Source organism: Archocentrus centrarchus, chromosome 21 (genome assembly GCF_007364275.1).
Source record: "Archocentrus centrarchus isolate MPI-CPG fArcCen1 chromosome 21, fArcCen1, whole genome shotgun sequence".
NCBI lineage: Eukaryota > Metazoa > Chordata > Actinopteri > Cichliformes > Cichlidae > Archocentrus > Archocentrus centrarchus.
In genome coordinates this window covers 30237040-30259187 of record NC_044366.1, presented here as the reverse complement: position 1 = coordinate 30259187, position 22148 = coordinate 30237040, and the positions used below count along the sequence as shown (strand labels likewise).

The 22148-nt window shown below is 39.3% G+C and overlaps 3 protein-coding genes across 3 annotated transcripts; 1 reads left to right on the top strand and 2 right to left on the bottom strand.

The window, feature by feature from the left end:
- Positions 1-8450: 8450 nt before the first annotated feature.
- On the bottom strand, positions 8451-9377 carry LOC115800190 (olfactory receptor 2AT4-like). Its single transcript, XM_030757440.1, is given in 1 exon segment — positions 8451-9377. A coding segment is annotated over 1 exon segment (927 nt).
- A 2448-nt stretch (positions 9378-11825) lies between these two features.
- LOC115800188 (uncharacterized) lies at positions 11826-16126 on the top strand. Its single transcript, XM_030757439.1, has 4 exons — positions 11826-12049; positions 12575-12638; positions 12902-14071; positions 16025-16126. Exons 2-4 carry the CDS (start codon positions 12636-12638, stop codon positions 16124-16126), a joined length of 1275 nt encoding a protein of 424 aa, XP_030613299.1. The 5' UTR covers positions 11826-12049; positions 12575-12635.
- A 4546-nt stretch (positions 16127-20672) lies between these two features.
- On the bottom strand, positions 20673-21623 carry LOC115800187 (olfactory receptor 2T27-like). Its single transcript, XM_030757438.1, has one exon. The coding sequence runs from the start codon at positions 21621-21623 to the stop codon at positions 20673-20675; it is 951 nt and encodes a 316-aa protein (XP_030613298.1).
- Between the last annotated feature and the right edge of the window lie 525 nt (positions 21624-22148).

The window sequence follows — 22148 nt, the reverse complement described above, 5'->3', positions numbered from 1 at the left end:
TGTATCGCGCTTTGTCGTCAGTACCACCTTCCTTATGTCTGTTTCAGTGATGATAACTCTCAAATGCATTCTCTGTTGCGGCGCCATCTGAGAGGAAGAGAGAATGTTCAGCACAGAATGAAACGTTAGAGAGTCACCATTAGTTTCCCACCTACTCTGTAAGCTGAAAGGGGGAAAACATCATTAAGCTCTGAGAGTGAGACTACACAGTGGGTTGGGGTTAAATCAGTATAGCAAACTTCATATGACCTAAGGTGCTCATGGTACCATGCACTCATGACTCTGCACACAAACATGATTTCTGTATGAACTGCAACAATCTGTGTTATCTGCCTAAACTCAGGGAGACCTGAGCAGGATCCAGCAGAGACTACCATATCTGCTTTGTATGCAACCCCATCCAGACAGACGGATGATGCTACAAGAACTGCTGCTGGCTTGTGGATTTTCTGACTGAGTACTCTTTGGATATCCTCAGTGAAAGATGATATCGAGACTGTAGTGACCTTCTGCATCTCTACTGATGGTTTGAAAAATGAACTTGAGTCCAAATGATAGCTAACTGCTTTCTGGTGCTTCATGGCAAGTGTAAGGATAACCTTTTTGAAAAATTTGTGTTTGCCCTCAAAGCGCATAGTCCAGACATCACAAAGTGGACCAAATGCCTTGATAAGTTGAGGGTAATGTTCAATGTAGTGGTGCTTTGGTCGTAATCTAAACTCTGGGAATGCAGTCTGCAGTAGTTCTCTATGTTCTGCTAACTTGCACTCCAAAAAGTAGAGTGTATCTTCAGTAAACCTGGGTGCAACTACTAACTCCACAATGTCTTTCACAAGCATGAGAACTTTCCATGCCTTTTCCCCTGGAGGAACATACTGACCAACAATAAATGGAAGAAGTCTAATTAGACACCAGTTCTCGTGTGCATTTCCCCCGATTGTGCCTTTTGTGAGGAAGCCTTTTGTAATAGGCTGTGGCTGGTCAGTTTTGTCAGTAAATGTGTATGCAAAGGTCCTAATAAGCTGATTGAGTGTTTCTAAATTAAAATATCCTTTGGAAATCAGATTTGAAAGGCACAGAGACAACTCAACTGGGACTATGCACTCCAGAAGATCATGCAGGAGGTCAGGAGGGTAACCTTTGATTACATGGAAGTACTCCAGTTTTGCAGTCAAAGGGCACTCTTTTCTCACACCATATTTTCTACCAAGTTCTGGGTCTTCCCTAACTTCCTGCACTTGTATGTCATGCCTGTCTTTGTCTCTGACCTCAAAGGCACTAGAGCGCACCTCTTGTTCTTGAATGTCACTCCTACTTGCCATGCACACTCTGCAGAATTTATCAACAGAGAAGCTCTCGCTGAATCCTGCCAGTGCGTGAGCCCCTAGGTTGTCAGCAGCTACATACAAAACAGTTCCTTTCACACTTGCACCTAAGGCCTCTATGTAGACACCATTTTTTTTCTAGTGACATTATATCATGAATAAGTGGGTCCAACACTTTAGCATAACCATATTCTTTTACAGTGGTTGTGTGGCATATAAGGGTAAGTTGAATACAGTTGAGTGATGCTCTATATTTTGCTGGCATATTGGCAATCACCCAATAGACAACACACATCTTGTGCTTCTTCTTTGATGTTCCTAATGGATTGGCCACTTCAAAGTCATCAATGTACAGCCCTTTTTCTGTTGTTTTATCCTCGTGAGTTATAGGGTGAACACGAGATATGTGTGCTTTAAGGCTGTTTAATGACTTAAATGTGCACAAACAGTCATGGTGCAAACAAGGAACTGGTATTGTTTGTGTGTAACTTCTGTGTTTTAACCGAAAGTGTTTAAATAGCTGCGCCCTCTTCCCACTAATGAAGCCACAATATTTACACTTCCACTCCATCTTCAGTTAGCTAAAGATACAATACATATACTGAGGAAACTGTATATGTATTGTAAACTTCTGGAAAGGACAATTTGACAGGACTGTTCAAATGTTGCTCCAGGTATCTGGCTCAGCTCAATTTCCATTAGGGGTCTGGGAGCAAATAAAAAAAAAAAACAAGAAGAAAAGCTTACTGTTGGTAGCTAGTGCTATATAACATTAGCAGTGAATATGGCTAACGTTTGCTAAGAAAGTGTTAGGCAAAGGTAGCTAGTTAAATATCTTGCTGACTTAATAATTACGCTAGTTACTTAACCTATCAGTTGACATACAACCAGCGTAGGTCTTAACTTACAGTTTTGTCACTGAATTCTGGTCATTCAACCAAGGCTTCAAATGTGGGTCGGACAACTTGTGTACTTCAGTGAATACTTCATCTTCGCTCCCTCCCGTCTCTGCTCTGTCACACGGTTCAAAGATCATCAGTCCAGTCTGTTGAAACTGGTATAAATTAGATCTTTGGTGGGCACAAAACCGGGTGATATTAAATTGTTTGAATTTAAACACATAATCACAATAAGATAGATCATTAAAAAAGTGGTCTACTCAGAATTATTGATTAATATTGTGAAATGGCAGATGTTTAAGTAATATGGACTCGGTTCATTTAAGTAGACGCTATTGATTGGACTTAAAAACACAATTACAATGGGAAAGGACACGAAACAGTTCAACTTACTCAGCATTGACAAGTAATGTTCACATTCTGGGCAATTTTAAGTAATATGCACTCAATATTTTTAAGTGGAATCCAAATCTGGGTTTACAGTGTATATTTATGTTCCATCCATCCATTCTCTTCCGCTTATGCTGTTCAGGGTTGCAGGGGGGCTGGAGCCCATCCTAGCTGACATAGGGTGAGAGGCAGGGTACACCCTGTACAGGTCATCAGCCTGTCGTGGGGCTAATACAGAGGGACAGACAACCATTCACACTCACATTCACACCCGTGGGCAATTTAGAATCACCAATTAACCCAACCCCAGTAACTGCATGTCTTTGGACTGTGGGAGGAAACCAGAGTACCCAAAGAGAACCCATGTGAACACTGGAAGAACATGCAAACTCCACAGAGAAAGATCCCAGCCAAGGTGGAATCAAACCCAGGACCTTCTTGCTGTGAGGCAGCAGTGCTAACCACCATTCTGCCCTATATTTATGTTATTATTTATATATATATATATTTTTTTTTTTTTTGTACTTCTGGCGCCGCGCGAGCAGGCAGCCAGTTTCAGCAGCTCCGCACTAATTCCGTGTTTTTTCTCATTTTGTTTAGTATTAGATGTGTTTTTGTGTTTCTGTATCTTCTGCTCTTTTTCCTCATGATGGAGCAGACTTTTTTCTGGAAAACTTTGTTTTTATTTACCCTTTTTATGGTGTTTATGTTTGGAGACTGCGAGAGTGGCCACGCTCCTATTGTTTACTCTCGGGACCAGCTGTTCTCCATCGGGCGCTCCGCTGTGCCTACTCCTGCAGAACGACCTGATATTCCCCGCGAACTGAGAAGGAAGAGACGCGGGAGACGTGCGGGCATAGGTCGTCGTTGCCAGGGGAGAAGGTACAGGCCCGTCATCCCGTCCATCATCATGGGAAACGTGAGATCTCTTCCCAACAAAGTGGACGAGCTGGCGGCGCTAACGCGACATCAAAGGAGCTACCGGGAGAGCAGCCTCATGTGCCTGACGGAGACGTGGCTAACCGAGCTAACCCCGGACTCACACATAAACATGGACGGCTTTCATTTGATCCGTGCCGACAGAACCAAGGAGAGTGGTAAGAAGAGGGGCGGGGGTCTGGCTGTGTTTGTAAACGATAGATGGTGCAACTCCAGACATCTAACCATCAAAGAGACGCTCTGCAGTAAGGACATTGAACTGCTCGCTGTTGGTATGAGACCGCACTATCTTCCTCGGGAGTTTTCACATGTTATTGTGATAACTGTGTATGTGCCGCCCTCTGCTAACGCTGCTGCAGCCTGCGATGTCCTCCATGCTACTACCAGCAGACTCCAAACACAGCACCCACAGGCCCTCTTTCTGATCTCAGGGGACTTTAACCACGTCTCCCTATCCTCCACTCTCCCCACCTTCACCCAGTATGTCACCTGCCACACCAGGAATACCAACACACTGGATCTACTGTATGCCAACATCAAGGAGGCATACAGCTCATCACCTCTGCCTCCCCTGGGGGGCTCAGATCACAACCTGGTTCATCTCCAGCCTGTGTACAAACCCTTGGTACACAGAGAACCAGTTGTGACACACACAGTGAAGAAATGGTCTGAGGAGACTGAAGAAGCTCTGAGAGACTGCTTTAGCTCCACTGTGTGGGAAGAGCTTTGTGCCCCTCATGGGGAGGACATCGACAGCATCACGGACTGCATCACTGATTACATCAATTTCTGCATGGAAAACACTGTGCCCACCAGGAGGGTACGGTGTTTTTCAAACAACAAACCCTGGATCAACTCTGAAATAAAGGCTCTCCTGAAGGAGAAGAAGAGAGCCTTTAGATCAGGAAATAAGGAGGAGCTGAGAGCCGTGCAGAAGGATCTGAGAAGGAAAATCAGGGATGGAAAAAACATCTACAGGAAGAAGATGGAGGACCAGCTACAGCAGAGCAACATCAGTGGGGTTTGGAGGAGTTTGAACTCAATTTCAGGCCACAAACCAAGCCCTAGGGTTGTGGGAGACTTAGAGTGGGTTAACAACCTGAACCAGTTCTTTAACAGGTTTGACCAGCCACCCACCCCTCCCCCAGCCCAGTCCCCCCTGCTGTCAGCCCCACCATCTTTAATGACTGCCAACCTTTCTTCTTCTTGGGACCTCACACCTCTCAGCTCTCAGCCATCACCCACCCCCTTCACTTCTGAGGACTCCATCTCACAACCCCCATCCCCCACCTCCATCTTGTCCCTCTCAACTCATCATGTGAGGAAGGAGCTACGTAAGATCAAGGTGCGAAAGGCTGCTGGTCCAGACGGCATCAGCTCCAGGCTCCTGAGGTGCTGCGCAGATCAGCTGTGTGGCATCATGGGATACATGTTCAACCTGAGCTTGAAGCTGGGGAAAGTACCACAACTGTGGAAGACCTCCTGTGTGGTACCGGTACCAAAGACCAAACATCCAAAGGACCTTAGCAGCTACAGGCCGGTAGCCCTGACATCGCATCTAATGAAGACCCTCGAGAGGCTGGTCCTCAACCATCTACGCCTCATGGTGTCGTCTTCGTTGGACCCGCTGCAGTTCGCCTACCGGCCTGGCATCGGGGTGGATGACGCCATCATCTACCTCCTGCACCGAGCTCTGACCCACCTGGAGAAGCCTGGAAGCACTGTGAGGATGATGTTCTTTGATTTCTCCAGTGCTTTTAACACCATCCAGCCAGGACTTCTGAGAGACAAGCTGGAACTGTCAGGAGTGGACCACCACATCTCCGAGTGGATACTGGACTACCTCACTGACCGCCCACAGTACGTGAGGACACAGGGCTGTGTCTCTGACAGGCTGGTCTGCAGTACGGGGGCCCCACAGGGAACTGTGCTGGCACCGTTCCTCTTCACCCTCTACACTGCAGACTTCTCCATCAACTCCCCACGCTGCCATCTGCAGAAGTTCTCTGACGACTCTGCCATAGTTGGCCTCATCACAGGTGAGGATGACTCAGAGTACAGACAGTGGACTCAGGACTTTGTGGACTGGTGCCAGCGGAACCACCTCCTGATCAACGCCGCTAAAACCAAGGAGCTGGTGGTGGATTTCCGCAGGCGCAGACCCACCACACGGACACCGGTGAACATCCAGGGAGTGGACATTGAGATAGTGGACTCTTATAAGTACCTGGGTGTTCACCTAAACAATAAACTGGACTGGACTCATAACACTGATGCGCTCTACAGGAAGGGTCAGAGCAGACTCTACCTGCTGAGAAGGCTGAGGTCTTTTGGAGTGCAGGGGACACTCCTGAAGACCTTCTATGACTCTGTGGTGGCATCAGCCATCTTCTATGCAGCAGTATGTTGGAGCAGCAGCTTGTCTACAGCTGAGAGGAAGAGGATAGACAAGCTCATCAGGAAAGCCAGCTCTGTCCTAGGATGTCCTCTCGACTCAGTGCAGGTGGTGGGAGACAGAAGGACTCTGACCAAAATAACATCACTGATGGACAAGGTCTCCCATCCCATGCATGAAACTGTTGCTGAGCTGGAGAGCTCCTTCAGTGACAGACTGCTGCATCCTAAATGCACAAAGGAGCGTTACCGCAGATCCTTCCTCCCAGCAGCTGTAAGACTTTATAACCATCACTGCTCCCAACAAAAACCACAATAGCCTACACAATGTAGGATAATATATAATATACTGTAAATAGTCCGGCCTGTTAAGGTTCAACACACAGGCACATCATGTACATTGTATATAGTGTTATTATTAGTAGTATTAAGGTTAATATTGTTTGTTGATTTTATATATATTCTTTTCTTAATAGTGTGAATTATTATATCTTTATTTATATTTATAATAACTGCGGCTGCTGTTACACCCAAATTTCCCCTCTGTGGGACAATAAAGGCTGTTTCTTCTTCTTCTTCATATTTTAAGGCTTCATAAACCCTTCCCAGACTTCTATAAACTTTCCCACACTCTTAGTGCAACTTTAATGATGAATTTGATTAATTATGTAGCTGTGCAGTACTGATGAAGTACTGGCGATGAAGGTGGTGCAGTATCTTTGCCCTTCGCCGTAACATCCATGTCCGCTAAAGTTGTAGGTGTAACATCTCTTCGTCCGAGTGATGAACATAGTTATGGGGTGTTAAATAAGGATATAATGCAATATCCTGCAATATAGTGAAAACTCTGTGAAACAGAATTAGTAATATCTTTTTAAAAAATCTGTGATGCAGTGAAGCTGCAATAAGTGAACCTGATATAGCGAGGGACGACTGTATATTGTTTGCAATAAAGCAGCTATTCTCTGCAGCTATTCTGGGCACCCTGGGCACAGACTTTTTGACCCTCTCCCCTCAGGCAGGAGGCTACGGTCCATATGGACCAGAACCTCCCGCCATAAGAACAGTTTCTTCCCCTCTGCTGTTGGACTCATGAACAATTACCCTAAGACTGTTACCACCACCCTCCACAAACGCTGATGACCCTATGTCTATGCACCTGTCTGACTGCACTGATGTACATATTAGTGGAATATAGTCTACATTCTTCTATCTTTTAATTAGTCTCTGCACTGTATATTTTGTAATTTTGTAATATTGTGCTATAGTTATAGCTCTAATATCTCTGTATATTTGCAATTTGTATACTTGTATATTGTCTTATAGTTTTTATACTTATTTGTTTTTTTTTCTGTAAGCACGAAGTACCGCAGCAATTTCCTAATGCTGTGAACCTGTTCACCCATATGGCAATAAAACCTTCTGATTCTGATTCTGATTCTGATTCTGATTCTGATTCTATTGGTGTTATATTCCTCTGTTAGTAAGTTCTCAAGTATTCACCTGACCTCTGCTGCTTTTCTGTGTCTGTTCTTTTCACGGAGCGTTAAAAGAACAGACACAGGTTCAGTCTGTGCACCACGGCTGAAAAAGCCAACTGAATATTAACTATAGAAAATAGATTGAAGATAACACGTTTATTACACAAGCATATTTTTATTTGAAAGTTACAACAGGAAGTGGGATTTGTATTTGATCTGTACTTTTAATAACATGTAAACAAGATTAAACTAGTTGAGTTGAATTTATTATATTAAGGTAATAATTAATGGTGACAGAAGCCCTTAATCCCAGATATTCTCACCACCAAACTGCACACCCTAGCACCCCCCCCCCCCCCCCCCCCCCACACACACACACACACACACATATGGTCCTGAATAAAGGACTTCTTAACCAAACAGCCCCAGACTGTGAGACTTGGCCCCCATCTCTCCTCCACCCGCACACTGAGCACTGGCTCCCCACAGGGCTGTGTGTTGAGCCCCCTCCTGTACTGCCTTTACACCCATGACTGCAGTCCAGCCCACAGTAACCACCTCATCATCAAATTTGCTGACCACACCACAGTGATTGGACTCATCTCAAGGGGAGATGAGGCAGTCTGCAGAGAGGAGGTCCTGAAGTTGACAGCCTCGTGTTCAGAGAACAACCTGACACTGAACACCATGAAAACCAAAGAAATTATCATCGACTTCAGGAAGCACAGGACTGTTTCATTTCATGTATATATTTTTTTTTATACATTCTGTTTTATTTTATATATATTTTAAGAAGTTCTATTTTATATTTAGAAAGTGTGACTTCCTACTACATGGCATTGAACAGGAGTGGGCCTCCAATCTCTTCGTACATTATGTATAATAACAATAAAGGCATTCTATTCTATTCTATTTGATAATTGTATAGAAAAAATGTTTTTAATATTTTTTAAAGCGGCATCAGATCTTTGAGTAAATAATACCAAGAAAATTAGAGTACTATCAGGAATGGTTTTGACACACTAGTTGAATTTGCTTTAACAAAACAACTTTTGGAGATGTTTAGAAATTTCATTCATTTTTAGGCCGTAAACAATTGGATTGCAGAGAGGATTATATATTATTATTTGCACTGTCATTACAAAACGTGCAGTTTTTGAAAAATCTGATTCCAGTCTGGCTATAATCATATCATAAGTTAGCAAACAAGAATAGTTGATTAAAACAAGCAGGTGCGGTAAACAGGTCTGTGCAGCTTTCTTCTTGACTTCTCCAGAATGCTGATAAACAGTTATAATTATCTTAGTGTATGTAAAAATTATGAATAGCATTGGGAAAAATCCAACATTCAATAAAACAAATGCACCGTATATAGAGAGTGCTCTCAACATCACACAGTAAAGCTGGATGACTGAATTATTACAAAAAATGCCTTTTAAAGTAAAATTACAGAGCTTGTTATCAATATTGAGTATGACTGGAACTGCAACATGACAAGCAGGCAACAACCAAGCTGAAACCAGCAGAAAAATGACAGTTCTTTTTCTCATTATGGTTGGATATTGCAGAGGTTTGCATATAGATACGTATCTGTCATAGGCCATGGCTGCCAACAATAAGAATTCTGAGCAGCTTAAAGAGTAAAACACAAAAATCTGAAAGAGACAGACTTTATAAGATATGATCTGTGTTTCAGACAAAAAGTCAATCAAAAGCTTTGGATAGATATTAGTGCTGAAAAGAAGAGAGTTCAGTAACAAAGCTGCAATGAAAACATACATGGGCTCATGGAGGTTTTTGTGTATAACAATAACGCATATGATAGATACATTAAAACAGATTAAGAGACTATATGCTGTAAACAGTATAAAAAAATAGAGATACCTGTATCTGTGCACTTCCACATGCCCACCAAGAATTAGATATGTCATATTTAATCCAGGATTCATTAAAAAAAGATTCTTTTAAAAAATTAAACCACAAAGAAGATTAAAAAACTATAACTTTGACAGATCTTTTTAATTGTGCACATTGACTTTGCTCTGAAATACACTTGATGTGTATTAATCTTCAGAATTCATAATGTGAACTGCTCAATGTTTGTACCATGGTTTTATCAGACTATATCATCCTCTATGGATCCTATTAATAATGAATGAGGATCCTAAAACTCTGGGGATTTCAAGTCACAGGTAGGAACAGTGGGCCCAAAACTCTTGCTCCTGAAAATGGAAAGAATCCGAATAGGGATGCATTTGATACTTGAAAATAGTGTTTTTTCAACAGCTATGTTTCTCTAAACAATTTGTCTTTAGACCTATTATAAGAGATACAAACATACCATATAAACACTTTAAAATTGGTGTCTCACGATATGCAAACACTAAATTTTGAGCACTTGTATTTCAGCTTACTGAAGCTGGATATGTTTTTGTTTCCACATGCCTTGTAGAAAATAATTCTCTTACACTGCTGCCAGGTTCAGTGTGTGCATAAGTGCAAATAGTAATATGTGTTTTGATATGGATGGGTTATTAATAATGCTAACGTATGGGAAGTGAGGGACAAGATTTTCTTCATTGCTGCTGATTAGCTAACATTTGACAGAACTTTGACAGGAGTCAGACAAAATGTGTTCATGCGTCCCTTAGGCAATGACATTTTCATTGTATGCAGATGATACCCAACTTTATCTATTCATAAGGCCAGATGATACACATCAGTTAGTTAAACTGCAGGAATGTCTTAAAGAGATAAAGGCCTGGATGATCTCTAATTTTCTGCTTCTAAATTCAAATAAAACTGAAGTTCTTGTGCTTGGCTCCATAAATCTTAGAAACATGGTGTCGAACCACATACTCATGCTGGATGACATTACCTTGGCCTCCAGTTACACTGTGAGTCATTTTAACCAGGATATGTCCTTCAATGCGCATATTAAACAGATTTGTAGGACTGCTTTTTTGCATATACGCAATATTTCTAAAATTAGAAACATCCTTTCTCAGAGTGATGCTGAAAAGCTAATTCATGCATTTATTACTTCTAGGCTGGTATATTGTAATTCATTATTATCTGTCATGGCTGGGGGCTAATGGCCCCAAGCAAGCAGAAATTCCAGGTTAGAGTTTGACAGTGTTTATTTTACAATGTGCAGAGGTTGGGGGGTCCACTCTGACCCTCTCCTGTGATGGTCCACGGTTCCAGAGCTCACGTCTCTTTATCTCATCTGGAATGTTCTTGACTCCTTTCACTCGACACCTGAGTATGAAAAATAAGAGGGCAAAGATTAGCAAGATGGTGAGTAATGTACCAGGAGAACTTGAAGGAGCGCTGTCCACACTGACTGTTAACGGCAACGATCCAGCAAAGACTAACTGCAACCGGCCAGCTTAAAAAGGAGACCCGACGAGCCAGAACAGGTGTGTCTGCTTATGGCAGATGACGAGGGTGACGAGAGAAAGAGACAGAGAGAGAGAGAGAGAGAGTGCACAGGAGGGTGGAGGGACCATGACATTATCAGGCTGTCCTAAAAGCTCCCTGGAAAGCCTTCAGCTGATTCAACATGCTGCAGCTAGAGTACTGACAGGGACTAGAAAGAGAGAGCATATGTCTCCCATATTGGCTTCTCCTCATTGGCTCCCTGTTAAATCTCCTCACATACAAGCTCTTGAATAATCAGGCCCCATCTTATCTTAAAGACCTTGTAGTACCATATCACCCCAATAGAACACTTCAGGATTTAGGAAACTGTCCTTTTTGATAAAGCTTATAGTTAGGGCTGGATCGGTTACCATCCCTTAGTTATGCTTATTTATGTTGCAATAGGCCTAGGCTGCGCGTTTCTTTTTATTCACCGCTTTCTACTCTGTTTATACACCACCATGCATTTAATCATTAGTTATTAATCTCCGTCTCTCTTCCACAGCTTGTCTTTTGTCCTGTCTCTCTCCTCTCTCCTCCAACCAGTCACAGCATATGACTGCCCCTCCCTGAGCCTGGCTCTGCTGGAGGTTTCTTCCTGTTAAAAGGGCCTAATCAAATGTTAGAAGCAAATTTATTTTGTCTCATATCCTCCAATCAGTCAACTTGGAATGAACATTTTCCATGGCACTGCTCTAACCCCTTTAGAGGCATCTTTTGGTTATCTATCACCTCTATTCCTAGCACAAGAAGAGGAACTAGCAGTTCCCTCAGTGTAGCATCATCTTCGTTGTTGTTGATTTGGAAGCAAACCAAAACAACACTTCTAAGAACAACAGATGGGAGCAAGCATCTGGCAGAGCAGTGGAGGTCCCCAGCCCTGACATCACTGAAAAAATGGGAAAAGGGGGTTGTTCATTTTGTAAAACAAATTTATGTTAAAGTATTATGTTTTTATTGTGCTGTTTCCCTAAACATGATTCAATCATGAAACATCCTTGTAAATAGTCTTGTTGTTAGATGGACATGTTTCAATCATGACCACATTACATGAAATAGTTGCAATGTATGGAAAAGCTCCTCCTACTTTTTTGATACTAAATTACCCCTCCCAATCCTTTGCCCGGGAAAAGCAATTATACTGCAGAAGAAGAAGGCCCGATTTTATCAGTGCTGCCTGGAACTTTAAGGAGGCAAGGTGAGTCTTGTTTTTTCATTGTTTTAATTTTATAGTTTATAGTATGTAGACTATTAAAGTCGATGCTGTGTTTACAGCGAAAGGTGCACCCCACCACACCACACGCTAACGAATAAACGTGTGGTGCACCCCACCACACGTTTATTCGTTAGCGTTAGCATGTAAGCTAGGCTATGGCTAGACTCTATATTAGCGTTACATGGCGCCTCACAATTAATTTCAAGAATGCCTAATTCACTTTTATCATTCCGCCCTGCTTTGACCCACCTTGTGTGTGTGTAAATCAGTTGTATCTGAATTTAAGCAGTGCTTTAAGTTGGTTGGTAATCACCATTACTATACCAGCACTTTAAATATGCCATACTGGGACTTTTTTCCCACCGTGGAGGTTGCACCCACACGTGCTCGCTCTGGCCCATCACGGTGTGCTCTTGTCGCATGAAGATGAACGATTAACACATGGTAGATTGCGCCCTCTTTTAATTTCCTATAGAATAAATAAGTGCAAATATTTTTTTCTTCCAGGTGCTCTGCTAGAATAATGCAATGAATGGCAAGCTTGCCTGTTTCAAAGGCTCTGTAGTCTATGGTACGTATGAGTAGCTGGTTTTAAAAAAGTCAAACACAATAATTTTCTTTAATGAATAGGAAAACAAATGGATTTATACTGGTTTGTGACTCAATTAGCTATCATTAACGCACATTTTAACTAGTTTTGTTCTGTTTATTAAAGAAGAAAGGTAAACACCACCTTAGATTAAACTTTAGTTTAGCCTCTTTTTGAGAACAATGTTAATTCGTAACAACAACAAGCCTTTAATGATTCTTCATTGTTTTTCTCTCTCTCCACAGTGGCAGTGTAAGGGGTGCCGGGTAGAAGTATCAAGTAGGTCTGAACTTCTAAGACACTACAAAGTTAAACATCCTCACTTTGGGCGCACTGCTAGATTTCCATGTACATACTTTTCTTGTCCATGCACATTTAAAACATGGAATGCATTAATTTGCCACCAAAGTAGACTACACAGAAATGTAACACAAAAAATTCACTCAACTTTTACCTGTCAACTTTGTGATTGTAAGAATTTGGCAAACGAAATAGAATATTTTAGTCACATCAACACATATTTAAAAAAACACGAAAATGTAAAATGTATGTTTAATGGTTGTAGTTTCCAAACATGCATTTATGGTACTTTTAAGTCTCACAAAAGTCGCCATCACACCCCACACACACTTGAGGATTTTATTCCAGGTGTTGTAAAAAGCACTCGTTTAGCTACACCTTCATTTCCAGAAATATCTGATTTCCAGGAGGAGGATCAATGTGTAGAAGGTGCTCAGTGTGTGGAAGTGGACACGTTTGACACACAAGAGGGAAAAAGGCTACCTAAAGACCACACTGAGCAGCAACTAGCCACAGCTTTATTACAGCTGGAGTTTTTGGTACAAGTGCCAGGTATTGCAGTTGATGAGTTTTTACAGGAACTTAATTATTTACTCAACTCTGCCTCAGTTCCCACTGGTGTTGTAAGAGATATACTTGAGCGTCATAAGGTCCAATTTACAGATGATTTAGTTAAGGATATTATATCAGCTCTTTGTGCATCCAATCCAGTTTGCAGAGCCATTGAAAAAGGGGGATCTCTTAGCACTGTGCATAGAAGGTTAAAATACTACAGAGAAAAATTTTGTGTTGTTGAACCAGTCACTTACCTTCTTGATAATAAAAAAGCAACCTTTCAGTATGTTCCAATATTAAAATTATTACAACAAATTTTAAATTGCCAAGCTATTCTAGATAAGGTTATTTCAAATCATAGAGGGAAGCGTGAGTTTATTGTTGACTCCTCCTATGAATTTAAATCTCCAGAGGATGGCAAATATTTAATTGAAAACGGGTTATTGAATGCAGATGAAATCAGGATTTCTATTCGCCTGTATGTGGATGAATTTGAGATTTGCAACCCTTTAGGCACTTCTAGAAAAAAGCAAAACTCTGTGGTGTTTATTGGGTTTTGGGTAACCTGCCACCAGGATCTCATTCAGCTTTGTCCTCTATTTATCTTGCTGTCCTTTTCAAAAGTGTTGACGCAAAAGTCTATGGTTTTGAGCAAGTGTTACAGCCGCTCCTGCAAGATCTTAAAACCTTGGAGACTTATGGTGTGTTTGTCCCTTTGTTGGGCACATCTTTTAAAGGTACAGTTCAGTGTATTGTTTCTGATAACTTAGGTGCGCACACTATCGCAGGCTTTGTTGAAAGTTTTTCAGGTGAGTTCTTTTGTCGATTTTGTACAGCTAAGAGATGTGATGTTGAATCTGACACAGTTGCTTGTGGTGCTTTTAATCTGCGGACTAAAGAACTGTACAATGAACATATAAAAATAGCTCTGGAAACAAATAATCATTGTTTCGGAGTTAAAAGAGAGTGCATTTTTACCAAACACCTCACACATTTCCACGTTCTGACCGGTTTTCCTCCTGATGTAGCTCATGATGCATTAGAGGGTGTTGTGCCAGTGGAGTTGGCTTACTGCTTGTCAGCATTAATTTCAAAAAAGTTTTTTACTATTGATAATCTAAATAAAGCAATATTGGCCTTTCCATACAAGTGGTCAGATAAGACAAATAAACCTCATATTGTGCCACAAAATTTGTCTGCTCGCAAAACTGTGGGGGGAAACGCCCACGAAAATTGGAGTTTGTTGAGGTTTCTCCCTTTTTTGATTGGACATTTAGTACCTGAAAATGAACCTTCATGGTTGGTGTTACTGGATTTAAAAGAGATTATTGAACTTCTTGTTGCCCCAACACATACTGATGAATCCATTTCATATCTTGAAAGCAAGATAACTGAACACAGGCAAAGATACAAAGACTTGTTTCCAGCTGCCAGACTTTTACCAAAGCACCACTTTCTTGAACACTACCCTTATTTAATAAAGTGTTTTGGTCCTTTGGTTACACTCTGGACACTTAGGTTTGAAGCTAAACATAGTTACTTTAAAAAAGTTGTGAAACATACTAGTTGTTTTAAAAACATTCCGCTGACTCTAGGCACCAATTCATGATAGCATTTCACCTTAACTCGCCCTCCTATGGTAAAACCTCTCTTGATGTACCTAGTGTGTCCTCATTTCCAGTGGATCTTTTGAATACAATTATTGCTTTGGCTTTAACATCAAAATATCCCGATATAACTGAAGTCAATCTGACTAAGAATGCATCTGTGAATGGCATACAGTACAGCACAGGCATGATAGTTGTTCAGGGGTCAACTAGCGGCATGCCAGACTTTGCTGAGATTGTGCACATGTGTGTCATTAAAAATGAATTGCTCCTTATTGTGAGAATGCTATGCGGATGGTACACTGACCATTACAGAGCCTTTGAAATAACCCCATCACCAACCAGAGAGACAAAGCTTGTGCATTTAACTGATCTGGGAGACATCTATCCACTGGCAGATTATATTGTTGGAGCAAGCCGAATGGTGACCTTGAAAAGACATATTGTTGTTAAAGGTTTGTTACATTGTATTTAACATGTAGGTATGTTATGATAATTACTACATCAAGGCTTAAGTCAAGGCATTGTTAACTCCTTGCACTTAGCACCATTGAAAACTTTAATCAAATACTATAAAATCTGCACAACTCTGTTCACTGCAGGCACACAGCAGTGACATGAATTGGATTGGTTCTTGGCATATTTTTCTCTCCAGATATGTTTTTGAGAATAATGTGAATTTATCAGCAGATCAGATCTTTTGAAAATCTCTAAACACTAAAAAAAAATTTATATAAAAATCCTGATATATATATATATATATATATATATATATATATATATATATATATATATATATATATATATATATATATATATTTTTTTTTTTTTTTTTTTTTTTTTTTCTCCCCTCCCTTTTTTTAAGATTGTATTTAACACTTTGTTTTATGGTTTGTGCTTTTTCAGACTGAGAATAATGGCTTCACCCTGCATACTCAAAGTCATATTGGTGGACAACACCTGCCAGAGGCTAACACTACCATGTGGACTTCCTCAATCTGTGAGTGAGCTTATGGAAGAAGTACAGCGCCAGTGTGGACTGACCTACACCTTCAACCTACAGTTTATGGATCCACTCTTTAATGATGACTTCATGAATCTGACCTCAGTATCTGAAATACAAAACAGAGGCACTATTAAGGTGGTAAATCTGTCAGATCCAACCATTTTACAGTCACCTGTTTCATCTGCTGGTTGTCGTTCACCGTCAACTTCAAGTTTTTCTGGTGTGAGTTGTCCTGATACAGACATTCTTTCTTCAACTGAGTCTCAGTCTGAGCCATCCACTTCAAGGTCATTGTGGCCAGACAAGTTTTGTGTTCCTCAGTTTTCCTTTGACTCTGAATTAAAACTTGACCGAGCCAATGCAGAATATAAAGAAAATGGGACACTTCTGACTCCAGATAACAAACTTTTGTCAAACATTCTCGATGGACTTGTGCAAGAAATTGTTCATTATGGACTTTATATAACCGACAACCAGTTCAACAGTGTGGGTGAGGCGCTCATACTAAAGCATCCCTGTCTGTCAGAGCGAGCCTCAGTAAGTGGGTATGCTGGTTGGAAACATCGCTTAAAAAACAAGCTTTCAATTTACCGAACTCAGTTACGAAAACTTGGTTGTCACGAAGTAACTGTCAATGCTTTGAGCCACAAGCCACAAGGCAAAGGCCCTGCTTTTGCCATTAAAAAGCCAAGGCGCTCTGAAGTGAACTATTGCCCCCCCTATCCCACAGGAGAGACTGAGGAAACTTTAGAAACACTTCGAGTGGAACTTATAATGGATGTAAAAAAGAGGAACGGCAAAGAAACAGTGCATCGAAAAATGGACAAGACGTTCTCATACAGAAGATTAGAGGTAGTTCGGTAAACACCCATGGTACAAGATTCCCAGGAACGGTGGCCTGCGCTCTTTGATGTGTTTGAGGTTTGTAAAATGGTGATGAAATGTACTGAATTGAAGTTGGTTCAGCCAAAAAAAATATTTGTTGTCTATTTTTTCAGATAAACGCTGAATTCAAGAGAATCACCACTCTGCCACTGCAGTCCCGGTTCCTCTCGCAGCTAGACATTCTGTCTTCCAAACTTATTGCTCTCTATAAAAAAAGAGGTGGACTAATAGGCAAACACCTAAAAAGTATAATGGACCAAATGACTGAAGTAAGATGAAAAAAAAAAAAGATTCATTCATTTTTTGATTAGGAAATGTAGTAATTTCAAATCTGTCCACACATCCTCTAGGAAGATGTCGACCATGGGCGTGAAAGTGTTCTGAAGGGCCTTTGTGTGTACCTCAATGAAGACCCCGAACATCTGATACGACAGCATGTAGTGAGTATTATGAAACTGCTAGAATTTTTTACATTTCTAATAGTTGCATGACATTTTTAATTATTTATTATACATATGATAATTATTATATCTGGCAACACTGATTACTGCTTCCTATAGACTGCATATATTGCCGAAAGGACGTTTATCTAATGTGAAAACGTAAATCTGTCAATATGTGTTTGATAACTCTGGCTTTCTCAAGAACCCGGATGTGTGGCACAAAAATCTGAATTTTGTAACTGAAGTTGAATTATTGAACGGAAAGTGAAAGTAGTCCATTAAATCGTTAAATTCAGTTTCAAACCAGTGCATTCAATTTCAAATTATGCACATGCAGATTTAATCTGAGCAATTCAAATTCAGTTTCTGCTGGCACAAGTTTTTGTGATTTATCATCTAGATCAATTTTAAGTAGTTTACATACTTTTAGCTTTTCTTAAAATTTGACTAATTATTGGATAAAGTAATTTTTATCAATGCCAACTAAATCTGAAAAAGTTAAATATTGCCTTTTAAGCTAGTAATGTTTATGTGAATGAGTGAATTTTGCATTTAGCTCATGGTCTGGAAGCTTTAAATTTATTTAAATCTTTTTTTTTTTTTTGTCAGGGAGTAAGTGATACAGCCTTTGAAGAATCAGTTGAGGAAACTACTGTGGGGATCTTCACGGTGAAACAACAGGAGGCGCAGCCTACTCCAGACGATGTAGGAATTATCCTGGAAGGCCAAATTGTTATCCAGGATTTAGACAATGTTCCTCTGGCTGTTGCACTACTGTTTGGCCTCCTGTATGCTCTAAATATGGATTATCCTCATCAACTCAGGTATACCTTTGAAGTGATCCAGAAACTGATCATGGAGCTAGATGGTGGCACACTTTCAAAGAAAGTCCAGGTCCTGAAGAATAGACTCAATGAGTAATGCTGGCCAGTGAGCATGACCAGCTTATTTGAGGACTTGTCCATTTAAGTTGCTTTTCATTGTTCTCATGTTGTTGTAAACAAACTTTTAAATATGCTTAGTTACTTAAAAAAAAAAGGCGTTCTGTAGAAAGAAGGATTTTCATTGTTTAAGATGTGTTTAGCTGCACTCGATATAATTTTCACATTTTACCAACTGAAAACGTTTGTAAGAAATTGTGCAGTAAGGGGTATGGTGTTCCATATAACACCCCAGAAAGTTGGCCCTTTATAAAAGATAGACATAACTTTGATTTGCGGGTCAATCGTTTGTGGAAGTCCATTTGAAATTTTTATTTATTTATTTTTGTCAGACTCACTTTTGTATCGGTATCTGAACAGAGAGGTTATGTGGCATGCACTTTGTTTTTCTACTTTATGTCAGTGATCCTTGGTTTGTCTGAAAACCCTGCTGTAAACTGTTAGGATGTAGACTCATCTGAATGTTGACTATTTTGTATTAAAATGTTTGGCTTATTGGAAAATGTTATCAGCTGTATTTGTTTTATTCTTGCTACAGTGTACTACTTTCAAAAGGTTTAGGCTATGTAAGATGGATTTGATAGATTAACACCAAATCTATATTGTGATACATTTTAGGTTGTTACCACATAACTACATTGTAAGTGAAACATTTAAATTAGTTGTAATGTCTAGATAAAAAACTACATAATATATTCAACATGAAGTAAATTTATGTTACAAGTATAAAAGATTCATATACATAAAATGTGACAGAAATGCATGATATAAACACACTTGGATTAGGATATTTCAACATGAAATGATTAAAAGTTTACAACATGAAATGATTAGAAGTTTTCAACATGAAATATTCACAGTCATTTAACATGTATATATTATGCTGGGATTATATAATGAAGTTATAAAATGAAAACATAATCTAATTGCGTGCAACCGATGTACATGTTTCAATTATATAAATCCAACAGACTTTTTTTTTCAGTGATATACACCAGATTAGAAAGTTTGGCTTTCCTCTAAAGATTTGCATTTAACTCTTTAATAAAGAGTGTATTGTTACCGATATGCTCAGAAAAATTCAGATGGATTGTGAAAGCCGAGAAATTGTGCTTTACAGCCAACATGTGGCTATTACTGTAATTTTACACGAAGCCTGCAAGAGGACATAACCCCCTTACACAGAGTGTGTCAGCACCGATATGATTCATGTTAAAGACTATAAGACCATATATATATATATATATATATATATATATATATATACATATATATATATATATATATATATATGGTCTTATAGTCTTTTCAGGAACTCCCACAGGCCACCATCTTTTAAACTAGGAAATTCTAACTTTTTCTTTTTGCGGTAACATCCTGTGGTAAAATTACATAATTTATGCTGTAATTCACTGGAAATGTATGTAATGTGCTCTTGTGCCAAGAGTTTCTTAAATGAGAACACTTTGTTACAGTGCTTATATTCTTTATTATTAGGTAATAGGTACACAGACAGTAAAGTTAACAACTTGAATTTACAGCCTTGCAGCAGCATGGAGTCAGGCCAAGAACAGATATATAAAAACAACAACAGCGAAAAACAAACAAAAACAAAAATGCATTAAAGAAAACAAAATGTGACACATTATAAATATTAGTCTTTTGTTTTTCAATTCACATCAATGGTCACTCAAGACAATTTCTATTGCAAGGTAAAGAGCCGACAGTATTAGAGAGAAAACCTCAGATGAGTAAGACTTATTGTGCCTGAAACTTGAACACTAATGAACTCTCTATATGTTATACCAGGAACAAGGCATTGTGGAGGGATTAAAGGTTACCGCTTGTATTTTGTGGGGAACAAAATAACATTGGAGCTTATGCCTTAGAGTGCCTAAATAATAGAGAAACTCACATAGCCATATGATAAGTATGTAAATAGGTGAGTATAATTAAAGAAATCTTAATAACAAATACACTAAAATCAGTATATAGCAAAAAATATAACAACCTCAAGCTGAAATTTGTATTTTGCATGCACTATAAAGAAGTTCTATAACTGTATATCAAAGACACAGAAAAGAATACATCAGCACTGTAAAACACAATACATACATGAAAATAATAGATAAAAAACCATGAATAACACAATATGATAATACAATATAACTCGTGAAAATTTAGAGTCCAGGACTGGTTTGACTGCAATCATAACACATTATTGATCTATATTACTTGTGAAGACTTTTTTTTGTACTGAAATGATTATACTTTAAACATTATTTTTGATATATGCTGAGTTTGCATTTACAGAATAACTTCTTGAGGTGTTTAGAGATTTCTCTCATTTTTAGTCCGTATATGATTGGATTAAAGAGTGGATGATACAAAACCAGTTGTAAGCTCATTATAAAACGTGCAGCTTTGGGCAAATTAATTTCCAGTCGAGCTATAATTATATCATATGAACACAAACCTGAAAAACTTACTAAAACAAGCAGGTGGGGTAAACAGGTCTGTGCAGCTTTTTTCCTGACTTCTCTGCAGCTTCGATAGCAAATTACAAATATCTTTGAGTATGTAAAAAGTATGAAAAGCAAAGGAAGAACTACAGTGTTAAGTAGTATAAACACACCATATATGATATATGTTGCTCTTGAGGTATCACAGTAAAGCTTGGAAATTGCATTATTACAAAAAATTCCATTCAAGGTAAAGTTGCAGATTTTATAACTGTGACTCATTACAACTGATGGGAAAAGCTGGCAAGCAGGTAGAAGCCAAGCTGAAACTAGCAAAACTGTGACAGTTGTTTTTTTCATGAGGGTTGGATATTGCAGGGGTTTGCATATAGACACATACCTGTCATAGGCCATAGCTGCCAACAGAAAGAACTCTGAACCAGTTAAAGAGTAATAAATAAATGCTTGAATGCTGCATAGTGAATGAGTTGTGATCTGCTTGTCAGATAAAAAGTCAATCAGAAGTTCTGGGTAGATGTTAGTGCTGAAGATAACAGAGTTCAGTAACAATCCTGCAATAAAAATATACATAGGCTCATGCAGGCTTTTCTTAATCCAGATGAGACATAATATAGTTGAATTGCTGCAAAGTATTAGAATATATACTATAAACATGATGGCAAAATACAGAAATCTGTATTTTTGCAAGTCAACATGCCCACCAAAAGTTATATATGTCACATTAAATTCATCATTCATTTGCTCCATAAAAATTAAAGCTCACTAAAGCAGGCTGGATAAAAAAGTCACTCTGTGAGCGCTCTTCAAAAATACAGCCTCTCTGAATCTTTAATTTATCTGAGCTGCTTATTGTCTCACCCTCAATGGATCTCATTAAACACTACATGTGAGAGAACAACTCTAAAAACACAGGAGACATGATGCTTGTATTTACAACAGCTGGTTTTCTATCTGTGTAATGTAAATTTTAATAACATTTCTAAACAACATTCAACATAAACAACATGTATGATGTATGAAGTGGTGGTAAACTCAATTCATTTTATGGTTAATTTGTGTCACTCAGTAATGGGATCCAGTTTACCCGAGTCCCTTCCTAACATAAGACTAATTAGGTTACATTTTATTTTATTAAAATTTCACACACCTCTGTCATGCTAATGATAGTCTGGGCTCTCTTCAGAGTGCACAATTTTAATTTACATAAAAAGACAAAGTGGTTTGTGGCAGGCAGTCTACTACATTTTAAAGCTATGGAGTTCTCATCATTGA

Bases quoted from the DNA above. Each gene is read 5' to 3' on its own strand.
- LOC115800188 (XM_030757439.1), top strand. The intron at 14,072-16,024 runs GTAACCTGCCAC...GTGCTTTTTCAG, and splicing joins TGGTGTTTATTGGGTTTTGG to ACTGAGAATAATGGCTTCAC.
- LOC115800187 (XM_030757438.1), bottom strand. From the start codon at position 21,623: ATGGAGCAAATGAATGATGAATTTAATGTGACATATATAACTTTTGGT.